Source organism: Rhinatrema bivittatum, chromosome 5 (genome assembly GCF_901001135.1).
Source record: "Rhinatrema bivittatum chromosome 5, aRhiBiv1.1, whole genome shotgun sequence".
Taxonomy (NCBI): Eukaryota; Metazoa; Chordata; class Amphibia; order Gymnophiona; family Rhinatrematidae; genus Rhinatrema; species Rhinatrema bivittatum.
In genome coordinates, this window is record NC_042619.1 from 377,407,559 (window position 1) to 377,420,405 (window position 12,847).

A 12,847-nucleotide genomic window follows, 5' to 3' on the forward strand; every position below is an offset into this window, starting at 1 on the left:
AAAATAGGAGCGGCCTGTGAGGGAACTTCCATTCCCCCTAACCTAACCATTCCCACCCCTTCCTCTAACCTTTCCCCCCCCTAGCCCTACTCTAACCCCCCCTAAATTGTTATCATGCCTTTTGTGCCTGCCTGGAGGCAGGCACAGGTTGCGCGCACCGGCAGCCTGCCGGCATGCGATCCTCCGACATAGCGGCCTCTGGCCCCGCCCCCAGACTGCCCCACCCCGCCCCCGGACCGCCCCTTTAGTAAAGCCCCAGGACTTACATGCACGTCGCCAGGCCTTTTGAAAATAGGCCCGGTGTGCGTAACCCTTTGAAAATTCGGCCCTATATGCGCATAAGAACATAAGATTTGCCGTACTGGTTCAGGCCAAAAGTCCATCGAGCCCAGTATCCTGTTTCCATCAATGGCCAATCCAAGTCAAAAGAACCTGGCAGGATTTCAAAAGATTGATAGGCTTCATGCTGCATATTCCAGAGATAAGCAGTGGATTTCCCAAGTCCATCTTAATATGGTTATGGACTTTTCTTCCAAAGACTTGTCCAAAACATTTTTTAAACCTAGCTAAACTAATAGCCTTTACCACATGCTCCAGCAACGGAATTCCAGAGTTCAATTATGTACTGAGTAATACACATATTTTCTCCTATTTGTCTTAAATGTATTACCGAGTAACTACATTGCAGGTCCCCTAGTCTTTGTACTTTTTGAAAGAGTAAACACACTTAACCTGTTCCACTCCACTCATTATTTTATAGACCTCTATCATATCTCCACACAGCCATCTCTTCTCCAAGCTGAAGAGCCCTAACTTCTTTAACCTTTTCTCATAGAGCAAGGGTGAACATAAGCATTGTCAAGTTAACATCCATTAAGGCCGGCGCCATTTTTAAAGATGGCGCCGGCCAGCCAGTGCTCCTACCATGTGACAGGGGCCGGCCAATGGCATGGATACCCTGTCACATGGTAAGGGCAAAGGGCCATCGGCACCATTTTTATTAGTGGCAGCCGACGGCCCGAGAGCGGGAGATCGCTCCCGGGACCACCACTGGACCACCAGGTAATTTTAAAACGTTTTGGGGGGGATCGGGAGGATGAGGGAAGCTAAGGGGACGGTTTTAAAGGGTCGGGGTGGGTTTTTTGTTTATCGGCTCGGGCACAGCCGATAGAAAAAAACCGATGGGACCGAACGAAAAAAAATCCACGATGTGAATCGGAACCGGAATCAGAACCGATTCCAGTTCCGATTCACATCTCTAGTTTATAAATATACACATGTACATTGTGAAAAAAAATATAACTTGCATAGACTCTGATTTATGATCCAGTCGGTATATTATAAACATGCACATGAAGTCACCAGTTTGCTGATACCTCCACCTGGTTATCCAGTCCTACAGATCATTGAGACCCTCCTGATTCTTTACTCTGAACTCCGCCCCCAGTTTACCCAGACCTCCCACCCAACAAATAGCAGATAACGGACGAGTCTGATATCCGTTCCGGTAGTTAATTAGCTGGTGTACAACTGCACAAACAAGTTGCCTAATGTATTTACGTAAATCTCTTTTAAAATAGCAACTTACATCCATTCCTTTTGGCCCTTCCCTGGAATGCCCCCAGTCCACCCTCTTTCAACAGAGGTGCAAAACCAAAAATATTCACGTGTTTTTGATGTTTGCAAAATAGCATGTACATAAGTGCAAGTTACTTATGCAAGTATATGCTGCTTGTACATGCGTATTTACTCCTTAATGCCTAGTGCAGCAGGTGTGGGGGAGATTTCATGGGCTTCAGGTCAGGTCTTTCCATTCTGGTCATGAAACAAGGTAAAAAAAAAAAAAGGGAGGGGAAAGGAAAGGGGGTAAAACTGCATCTCCAGTTCCAGTATGCATGAATACAATTTTCTCACCTAAGGCACATCTATCTGTGGTTCCCCGACATCACCCTTTGAAACATCCCGGCTTCCCCATCTCTAGCGTCGTTTCACCAACGAGTATCATGTTAACTGCTCTGGTGGTCTGTTTGCTTCGCCCCAACAGGTTTAAAAAATTTGATAACAAATATTTACGGAAACTCCTCATTCGGGAGCATCAGCCTAGATCGAGCATTGTTTCCCTTTACAAGAAGCTGGAAATAAAGCAAGCCATTGAGATGGCAGAAACGGGCATAAGCAGAGACCCATCGGCATCTTCCCTCCTGTAAGTAATTACTAATACATGTTTTTGGTGAATGCTTCTTATTCTGTGAGAAATGATTTCCTTTGCAGGGATAAGGAATGTTTGTTAATGATTCCAGTACTGAACAGATAGGCATGACTTGGTGTGAAAAGGCAGTGGGAGCCTCCTAAGTTCATAGTAACTTAGAGCTCCAAAAGGTAATACTTGAAGACAATCAGGTCGACTGAAAAACGAGCGCACCTATATGCACCCATACAAGCGCGTATAGGTGCGCCAGCAAGGATATGCTGGAGTTTTTTCATTGTGCGTGCACTTGCATATGTTTTAAATTGCACCGACCATATGGATGTATGCTCCAAATTTTAAGAGGTTACTTGAGCACAGCTAGCGCGCGTGCGTCTTCCATAGCGCCTTGATAGCTTTTATGCGCATATGTCAGCGACTTTCAAATCACGCCCTTGCGAGGCACATTCCCAGTTTTACAATGAGTCCACCAGTTTCTCCAGTTAGTAGGTCTTTCAGACCTCTTTAGTTCTTCATCCTGCATGCCCCCCCCAGTTGACCCGGACCCCTCACCCTCTCTTGTAAGCCCTAAAACTCAAGATCTACAGACTTGCTCCTCATCAGGAGCAGCAGTAAAGTTACGCGGCTATCTGGCGTACGCGCACTGAGATTTTCGGTTTTAAAATTCGGAGTCACGCATGTAAGTCTTGGCCCTGCCTAAGAAGGCCTATTTTCCGGCACCTTATTCCTTATGCACGCACAGGTACATGCACATGTATTTTGCGGCTTTTTAAAATCTGCATTGCTCAGGCATATGCGCATACGTGGGCATTTTTACGCGAGCAACGCTTTTAAAACCGACCTGTAAAACTGCAGTTGAAAATGATAAAAACAATAAACTTTGATTCTGATGCAGTAAATCACAGGTCAAAAGTCCAGATAGAGGAAGATTGAAGGTAATTTTTTATCTGAAATATGCGAACAGGTGCAACAGAGGGAAAACAGTCTACAGAATCAAACAGTGATGTGTTAGAGGGGACTTTCTGGGGAGGATCCTGTTACATGTTACGAATGCAAAGATCATCTTACTGAGTCAAACGTACCCCTGCTTAGGGAAGTCCGTATCACAGGAGCTCTTGGGGTTTTTAACAGTCATGTTTGGGCAGATGGTGAAGGGGACTGGCAAGGAGACGTAAATCTGCTGGAATGGCCTCGGTGGGCCGGGAACCCTTCTCTGACGATTTTTAGGCAGTACAGCTTCAGGATATCCCTTTATTATTGCATGAGGGAGCCGAGACCTGAGGCAATGAACTCCGAGCCGGTGGTTCCAAAATCAAGGCTATCTATTTATGGGAAAGAGAACCATTTTTTTTTTTTTTACAACAGCGCCATCCACAAACAGAATCGCAGGCAGATGCAGGTATTTTCCTGAGCTACAGAAAAAAAAAATGCTTTACCACCATGAAACCCTTCTTGATAGGAAAGCTGTAGCAGTTTAATTGACAGACTCACAAGCACTTCCCAACTGGCTGCCGAGTTCCTGATTACATGAGCCGACTTGGAGGCACTTTAAATAGGCAAAAATCCCAGAAGTGGCCAGGAAAATTCTAGTTTCAAGGTCTGGCCCTCTTCAGAACCCTGAGTTGGCAAAAAGGAATTACTCACAGTCACTAGACGCACAAAGGAAATAACATTCATTGAAGGCGTCCCAACCTCCACCTTCCTCTGGGGCAGAGGCCAGCCTAAGAGACAGCTGGACAACTGGGATCTTCCATGGTGTTGCATGAGCTCCCAAAGAGAGATGGCATTTCTTGGCTTTCCTTCCCACAAACTCCTGCAGGCAGGTCTCTGACAGCCACCTCTGGTGTTTCCCCACTGGGGCCTTAAAGTCACAGAGATCTTTTCAAAAGGCAGGGTTCCAGATTATTTAGCGGCGCCTGATGAATGCCGCACTAGATCCACACAGGGATGTTAAGAGCCCCTTAAGAAGATATGGGTACCACTTAACTGGTATCAAAGATAGAAAATATCACCTTTTATTTTTTTTTCTGCTCCTTTCTATTAAAGCAAGATGATGCTCACGCTCATGTTCCCTCTGATCTGATCCATGCGCCTGCTCACAGCTTCTCTGACCCCCCATCAGCATATTGGACTACACAGCTGCCGATAAAATAATCTCTGCTTCCTAGCTGGTCTTATGACTTCTCCATAGGAAAGAAACCAGAGCCATCATATCCATGCTATCTCATTTTCCATCATTTCATTTATTTCTTAGAATATGTCTTCTTAATAGTATTATAGATGCAGGGTTGACAATTCTTTTCACAGAAGCAAAGGAATTAGTTTTGTTGCATGATTAGCCATATCAGGAAACATTCCCTGAGGTGCTCCGTCACCAGTGGACAGAGTCAGTGCATCTTTGTGCTGGTAGGCTGAAACCCATCATTAATCAGATGCTCCATATTCAGTTACTGGCTGGCTAGGAAAGTTAACCAGTTTTTAATAGAATTCATCAGTAAAGGATAAGTTACCTATAGAATGAGTCCTTGACTCAAAACTGCTATAGAATCAAACGGGACATGATAGTGTTCACTCTCATTTAACAACTAACATTGATTAAAACTATGTTACCGAACATTTTGGCACCTGAGTAAACTGATAGAGGTTAATAGCATTTCTTTTGTGCCTTACTGTAAACCGTTGTGACGTTACCCACCTTAACGACGGTATAGAAAAAGTTTTAAATAAATAAATAAATAAATGAACATATCCGGCTAATTTAGCCACAGTAGTGCAGATGTGCTGATGAATAATACCCATTTATCTTAACGTTATCCAGATAGTTTTAGAACAGTTGAAAAGCAGCCAGACAAACATACCTGGCTTTGTTAGCTGGATAATGCTGAAAATCAGTGTTTATTTGGCTGGCTTAGCTGGATACCTGGCTCCACCACAGTCATATGGCTGAGGCAAGGTCAGGTCGGAGTCATTTTGGAGAATGGCGCTGATCAGATGGGGTGCTGGGGGGGGGGGGGGGGGAGGGACCCTGGCCTCGATGAGGGATCCACTACTTAATTTGAAGGTTCAGGGAGTGTGGGAGGGGAATGGGGAGGTTGCTGTATGCTGGCGTCAGGGGTAGGGTGAGGGCCAGGACCCTAATGTTGGCTTTTGGTGCTGCGGGGTATGGCAAGAGGGGACCGGGCCTTTATTTTTGATGGGGAAATGGGGGATGGGGACTAGGTATGGGAAGGGTCAACGGGATCCTATGTTTTATTAATAACTTGGGGATGTGGGGCAGTATCACTGTTGCACGGCAACATTTTAACTTTTTTTTACAATTTGGGGGAGTTGGGGCAGCTTTGAGTGGTGGCCCCAGGTTGAAACAGGTCAGCACTTGCCCCCGCTCAACCTCCCCTCTTTTCCATGATTTTTAATTTGTGGGCCAGTGGCCCCTCTACATTGATGGTGATCCTGTGCGGCTGGGGCTACCATTGCGTTAAAGGGCCACTGGGCGTGTACTTTTGGTCCATAGTCTTGGACCGCGGGACAAAAGAACGCGCTGTTGAACTGCAATATTTTTTCAGGGGAGGTCCCCACTATCGCCTGCGGCTGGATGCATCTGGGGGTTAGCTGGAAAACCTTGGACTGCCGAACATCCGTCTTACAGTTAGTAGGATAAAGATATCCGGCTGTCTTTAAGATAGCCATATTCAGTGGCGGAGCCGCACCCCGGATATCCGGACAATGTTGGTCCAATGAGATGATCCAGCGGAATTTTCTGGCTGGCCAGAGGGTGAAAATGGACCTCTATGTGCATAAGCAAACTTACATGGGAAATGTATGTGTTCCTAATAGCAGGTGTAGCCTGTACAAGTATTTTCTGTGGGATAATGTTCAAAGAAAACATACACAGTGCCTTCTCTTTGAAAATTGGTGTAACATATTTATCCCATAAATTACCCGCGTTTCCTAAAAATTACCCTTTGTGAGGTAAAAAAAAAGGGCCCTCCCTCATGAAATTTCTATGTAAAATCCCCATATACACCTTTCAAGGTTAAGCCTTTTACCTTAAATTTTAATTTCATTTGCCTCAAACTTCTTACACACAGAAAATAATTTGGACTTTTAGCCTCAAACAATGCTCAAGGTAGCTTATAGTATTATTATTAATTCAGCTGCAATAGGTCCCTTTCCCAACGAAGGGGGCTGGGGAATTGGGGTTTGAACCCTGGTTTCCTTGGCTCTCAGCTCATCGCTCTACTCACAAGGCTGTTCCTTCTCCTCTTGAAATTGCAGTTTCCGAGCAATGAAATAATTGAACTGCTGCTTCATCTTCAGCTATTTAGATGGAGGATTTCCAGGATCAGAGAAAGGGATTAAGTTGAAAAAACAAACAAACCTCAAAACCAGATAGGAAACATTTTGCAATTAAGTTGGATAAACACTACTGTTTGCTTTAGTATTAATTTTACTGTATTATATCTCTTATGTAAATACAAAAGCTTATAAGTTTCCTGTTAATGAGGCCCATATGTATTTTTGCCTTTTTTACTCCCCTTAATCTGTTTGCTTTTGTTCTTCATGCAGCAGTTACCCACAGATCAAAGTGCACCCGCTGCCCCCGAACGAGATGGACGACATGCGAGACCTGTTAACAAGAAACCTGTATCGCATCCGACAGCGAGTAAGAGCCTGGATATATACTTCATGAAATTACAACTTCTTGGTTCACCGTTTGAAGCGCTGCAGCGGTGAACCTGTGACCCTGCGAGGCCCTCCCTCTGACTGTTTTCCACAATACAATTTTTAAAATATCTTACATTCAGTCAGAGCGATCTAAATCTGCAGGCTAGAAAGAGAACAAGTCAAGTGAGACTTGATTAGTCGCTGTGACTCAGGAGTTACCAAGACTTCATGTCATTGGTTTAAGAACCATGCTTCAAATATTTATTCTTCATATGTTCGTGTTCTCACTGGTTTAATATTCCTAAGAATAATACAGACAGTGTTTATCAGTAGAGATGTGCTTCGGGTTTCAATATTGTGTCGGGCTTCGTTTCGTGGCCGCACCCCCCCCCCCCCCTCGCGGGAATTTCGTTTTTCCCGCGGTTCGGAGGCCACCGATTTTCGTGTTAGTGCGCTCTAACCTGAAATTTCGGAAAAAATTAAATCGTTTTTTGGTTCTCCCGAACCATTACAAATTAGGCAATGTAGTTGAAATTGCCTAATTCGGGAAAAGCGATTGTACATCCCTATTTATCAGTTATTAAATGCTCAAAATACATAGAAAAGTATCCTGCCTACGGGAAAAATCTGTATTGAATACGGTCTGTAGTCTATATACAGTAATGGCATGATTTGGGATAAATTAAAACCTATTCACCAACTCAAGTTTTACTTGAAAGGTTTCAAAAATGCATATTCAGCAAAAAAGGGCACTAAACACTATGAACAGGGAGGACAAATTTTTAAAAGGTACTTCAGCGGGTACAGCAGTGTTTAAATGCACAGAATAGCCTTTTATTTCTATCTATATTCTGCCATGGCTCTCGGCGGTGTCCATAAAACATACAAGCTAAACCAAAATCCAAACAACACTAAAAATAGAAAATTAAAATGTTACCAAATTGCCCATCCAGAATGCATGCCTGCCATGTTTGAGAATAAGTTTCCCCAGGCTGAGCAGAGGTACCCCTGGGGGCGGAGTTGGGAAGGAGTTTGGACTTGCTTACTTTCGGATTTCGGAAAGTGCGTGGAAATATATTCAGAGGAAAATCTGCATGCACGTGTTAGCAGATATAACTTGTGCGAGCAGATGTGGTGAGATCATTCTCAAAGTGAATCTCTGCATGTCAGTTCACTTTGAAAATCGGAGTAATTTGCATACATTTTTTATCAACTTTCTTATATGGGCTGTTTTGGAAATTACCCCCTAAATGTTCAAAGATTTGAGTTTATTCTTGACTGAAAACTGTATTCCCTAACTGGATCTGTGAATAGGGAATACCCCATTCCTGCTACACAGACAATGGACGCCAACATAACCTGAGCATGCCATGCCGTGCTCTCTCTCACTGGTATGCCTGTCCCATCACCCCTTATGCCTGTAACAACACTATTCCTCATGCACACTGAATCTTTATTCAGGGGGTGAAAATAGCTACAGCAGCTTTATTTAGCCATATATGAAATGCAAAAATCCTTCTTTACAAAACAACGTGCTCCAATCAATTTGCCCCACTAGCAAGGGTAGGAGGGAAGGTGTCTAACTCGTGCAACTTGAATCTTTCTAACGATTAAGGCAGTGCTCAGCAGTATCCTGCTCTGTGAACGCCGCCACTAAGTGCATGCGACAATGGCCCCTCCGTGCTGTACGCCTGCCTCCAGCTCACTTTTATATGGCCTTTCCCAGATCATCCCTACCATGGACTGAGTAAACAAGAAAATCGTACCATTGCTAACTGCCCAGGCACCCCGCCCACAGCACACGCACACACATACACTACCGGGGTCTGGCGTGTCAAAGTGCCCATAACTGTAACTGGCTCAGATACCTCCCCTATCCAATGGCACCTGAGCAAACGTATGCAAATTGTACTCTCTCGAACCAGGGAGGTGCTGGTCCACGAAACCATTATTTGGTCCCGCCTTCTATTAGCCTGCTCTGTACTGAAATGGTGCTACCCACCCACCCCCCTGTCTTCTAGACTATTTCTATGTCCCTTGGGAGCCCCTACTACCTCTGCCTATTATTGAAACCTCCCCTCATGCTGCCGGATAGTAACCCCCACTATGTAGCCTATGTTGCCTAATGATTGGGCCCCCTACAGTCAGTTGTCTGCACTGCAGCATTCCCATAGATTTGTCAGGGCTTGCCACTACATTTCTCTGTGACTCCATCGACCTCACTGGAGCTGATTTTGGGGTTTTAATTGCAAGCTCTGTAAAGTCATGGGCATTCAGCGAAATGGCAGAGATTCTCGACCAGTGGCAATGTGCAATGCACGCCTTCCCTCAGACTCCCAAATCGAGGCATTGATGAAAACTCTCTTTTAATTCTCTCACCCACATTGTAGACAGATCCTAGTATCTTATACAAACAGGGGTGGCAACTGTCCTGATTTTGATGGACTGTACAGGAAAAAAAAAAAAGAGGATACATTTGAGCGAATTTTCAAAGGGCTCCGTGCGTAAAAAAATCAGGACTTGTGCGTGTGGCCGGGCCCTGCACACAACACGCACTTTTTCAAAAGGGCCCGGCCACATGTTTAAGTCCCGATATGCGCACAAGGGCCAGGCCATGAAAAAGGGGCAGAGAGGGGTGGGGCCTGAAGGAGGCCGGCCATGATGGGCGGCTATTAGCCGCTGTCCTGGGGAAGCGGGCGCCTGCTTGCTGCCGGCGCACAGAAATTACTTCTGCTCAGGAGGAGCAGTAAGTAGAAAAGTTAAAAGTTTTCAGGTGGCTAGGTAAGGGATGGAAGGCTAGGCAGGGGGGTAGGGAAGGTCCCTCCCAGTCCGCTCTTTAAGTGGCGCGGACTGAGAGGGAACTGAGGAAAGCCCGATTGCGTTGCATGTAATTTACTAAAATCCCCTCCTGCACGGTCCGCCCGCACATGCGCAAGCAGATTTTAAAATCCAGCACATGGGCACACAGCCAATGGATTTTATAACAGCGCACGCGTGCTATAAAATCGGTGCGTCCATGTCCACGGGCCGGAAACCGAGCGCACATGGATGCGCACGTGCCCCTTATAAAATCTACCCCTTATTTTGTGTCACTTATATAGACTTCACTCCATGATTTAATCAGAGAAAACATTTTCCAGAACAGTAGTTTTGCCCCTAAGCTGGTAAAAACAAACCTTTTTTGGCCTGAAGAAGTTTGAGAACTAGGGGGCCAATATTAAAAAAAAAAAAAAAAAAAGTCCTCCTAAATTTAGGACCCTAAATTAGGTTCCCTAAGTTAGAAGCTGAGTTCAGCCAAACATAGGGCTGGAAGTTTTCAGCTGAAAATTCTCATTTAATTAGGATCTTAAAAGTTAGGCCCATACATTTATGCCTGCTGTTCATTTACCTAGATTTGGGGTCCTAAATTAGGTACTTGTGCTCCTAACTTTTGTTTCCCACCCTAACTCTGTCACTGTAGCCACCCACTGTTTAGAATTCTAAATGTAGGATCCTAATGAAACTAGCAGCCAAAATGTAAGCCCTCAGCCCTAGGAAATTTTCAAAAGAACCGGTTTAGCATCTGAACTCCAAAGGTTACGAGCCTAAACCCTTTGAAAATTGACTGCTAGGTGTCATGATATAAGGCTCCAAAGGATTAGACTTAGGGAGTAACATCAGAAAATATTCCTTCATAAGAAGGGTGATGGATACATGGCACAACCTCCCAGTGAAGGAGGTAGGGCAAGAACCGTTCAAGAAAACACACACATGAACAGAGTAGGGATGTGCATTTGTTTCAAATGAAATAGACAATGATGTTGAGATTGTCTATCTAGTTTCATTTAACGAAAGAAAAAAATGCTGAAATTGTGGGTGCTTTTTTAGTTTTGTGTTAGTGCACACTAACCATGAAATTAGGGACAAATGAAAAAAAAAAAAATACCAAACCAAAAAAACCCCAACAAACCATTTTAAAAGCAAAAGACAACATGAAACGAAAACCCACACGAAACAAATCCACTGCACATCCCTCTTACAGAGGATCATTGCAAGTAAGTGGGTGGAACGTCAGAGATTAAACTGTCATTGTAGCAGGATTTGGTGTTGCGTGTGCCGGCCGCGGCAGGCCCGCGGTCGGGCCCACTTTCTTCCTCCAGCACCTGGTTCCGTCTCTCTTGCGGCCTTGGGCAGCCGCCTCCATGCTCGTGCTGCTCCCAGTGCTCCCAGCTCCTCCGCTGATGTCCCAGCTCCTCCGTGGGTCTCCCCGTGCCGCGCTTCTCCCTAAGCATGCATGTGCGCACTTGCTCTACCTTTAAAGGGGCCGCGGCAGGAAACCAGCCCATAGCCCTGGATGATGACGTCACTGGGTCCCAGTATTTAAGGATGGGCCCAGCCAGTGCTTCCTTGCCTTGGCAACAAGTCTCCACGCTTGTTCCTGATTCCTGGTCCTGCCTTGTTCTGATATCCGTTCATGTTCCTGTGTTCATCTCTACCCCTTGACTACATTTCGGATTGATACCTGGCTTGACCTCTGCTTCGTAGAGATAAGCTTCATTTTTTTGTACTGTGTCGTTTTTTTGAGTTGGACGCTTCGGGGTAAAGTTCATTTTTCCTCGGTTAGTTTTTGGAAAAACGAACAAAAAACTAAGCGGGGAAAAATGAAACGGGCCCAAAAACGAACCGGGAAAATGAAGCTCAAAAAAACCCACCTAAGCATTAAAATTTACTATAATACATTAAATACAACCCCCTGGTGGTCCAGCGGGGTCCCGCGAGCGATTTCTCTCTCCGTGCTGTCGGGCTATCGGGCCTGCCTCACATTAAAATGGCGCCAATAGCCTTTGACCTACTCTGTCACAGGGGCTACCGGTGCCATTGGTCATCCCCTATCACATGGTAGGAGCACAAGATGGCGAGGCAGGCCCGAAAGCCTGACGGCACGGAGGGAGAAATCGCTCGTGGGTCCCCGCTGGACCAGCAGGGATGTTAGTAAGTCTTGGGGAGAGATCGGGATGGTGGTGGGGGGGGGGGGGGTTGTATTATAGTAAATTTTAATGCTTGGGATGGTTTTTTTTTTTTAAAAATAAAATGTGCCCCTTCCCCCGTACAAACCCGAAAAACACATTTTCCCCGAAGTTCGGGGAAAATCCGTTTCGGGGTTTGGGGCCTCCGACCCACGACAAATTAGGCAATTTCATTGAAAGTTACTCATAGATCTCAATTGAGATCGAATGTCGGTATATAAAAATAATAATAATAATGCCTGGATTGCCTTTCCCATGATTGCATCCTGTTCACATTCATACTGGGTCACTTGCTATGGAGACGACAGAAATGAATGCGCACTTAGCAATTTTTGTGTTTTTACCCAGGTCTGAAGGCCTAAGATGATATCTAACTCTTTGGAAACATAATGTTGTAAGCCATATGTCCTCTGAATTTGGTATTGGGAGATGGGTATGGAAAATGAAGTGCTAGTGAATGTATTCCTACAGTGAATATATCCATAGAACAAATATCTGAGTAGAGCCTACTAAAACATCATTTGGAAGCTCCATTTTCTGAGATTTGTTGGGGGAAAGATAGCTTTGCTATTTGTTAAATTATATTTTGACTGTAATTATTTACTCTGGAAGGCACTGTAGTTTTTGAAGTAAAACCACTGTGTTTCTATTTCAGACATTATCCTATAATAGGCATAACCTGCCCATGGGAACAAATGAAAAGCAGGCTAAAGAAATCCTTATCCGCCGACGTCATAGCATGAGGGAGAGCTTAAGAAAAGACCACACGCTCGCAAGGCATAAAGCGGTAAGTTTCTTGTATATTTTTTTACCTAAACCATGCTTGCACTGGTATATTTTAATATAGATCCTTCTGACACAAATTTAAAAGGCATCTCCACGCTGCAGGAAATGGCGATTGCGTCACTTTTCCCTTTGCCTTCACTGACCTTTCCTCAGTCATCTTCCACTGATTCTGCTTCCCCTTAGC

The 12,847-nt window shown here is 44.8% G+C and overlaps 1 protein-coding gene across 1 annotated transcript in view; it reads left to right on the plus strand.

The window, feature by feature from the left end:
* LOC115093118 (sodium/hydrogen exchanger 2-like) overlaps positions 1-12,847 on the plus strand; it is a 161,704-nt gene that overhangs the window by 125,847 nt on the left and 23,010 nt on the right. Inside the window, exons 8-10 of the mRNA XM_029604834.1 lie at positions 2,045-2,203; positions 6,773-6,869; positions 12,533-12,664. Coding sequence (XP_029460694.1) covers positions 2,045-2,203; positions 6,773-6,869; positions 12,533-12,664 — 388 coding nt within the window. The remainder of the gene's footprint in view (positions 1-2,044; positions 2,204-6,772; positions 6,870-12,532; positions 12,665-12,847) is intronic.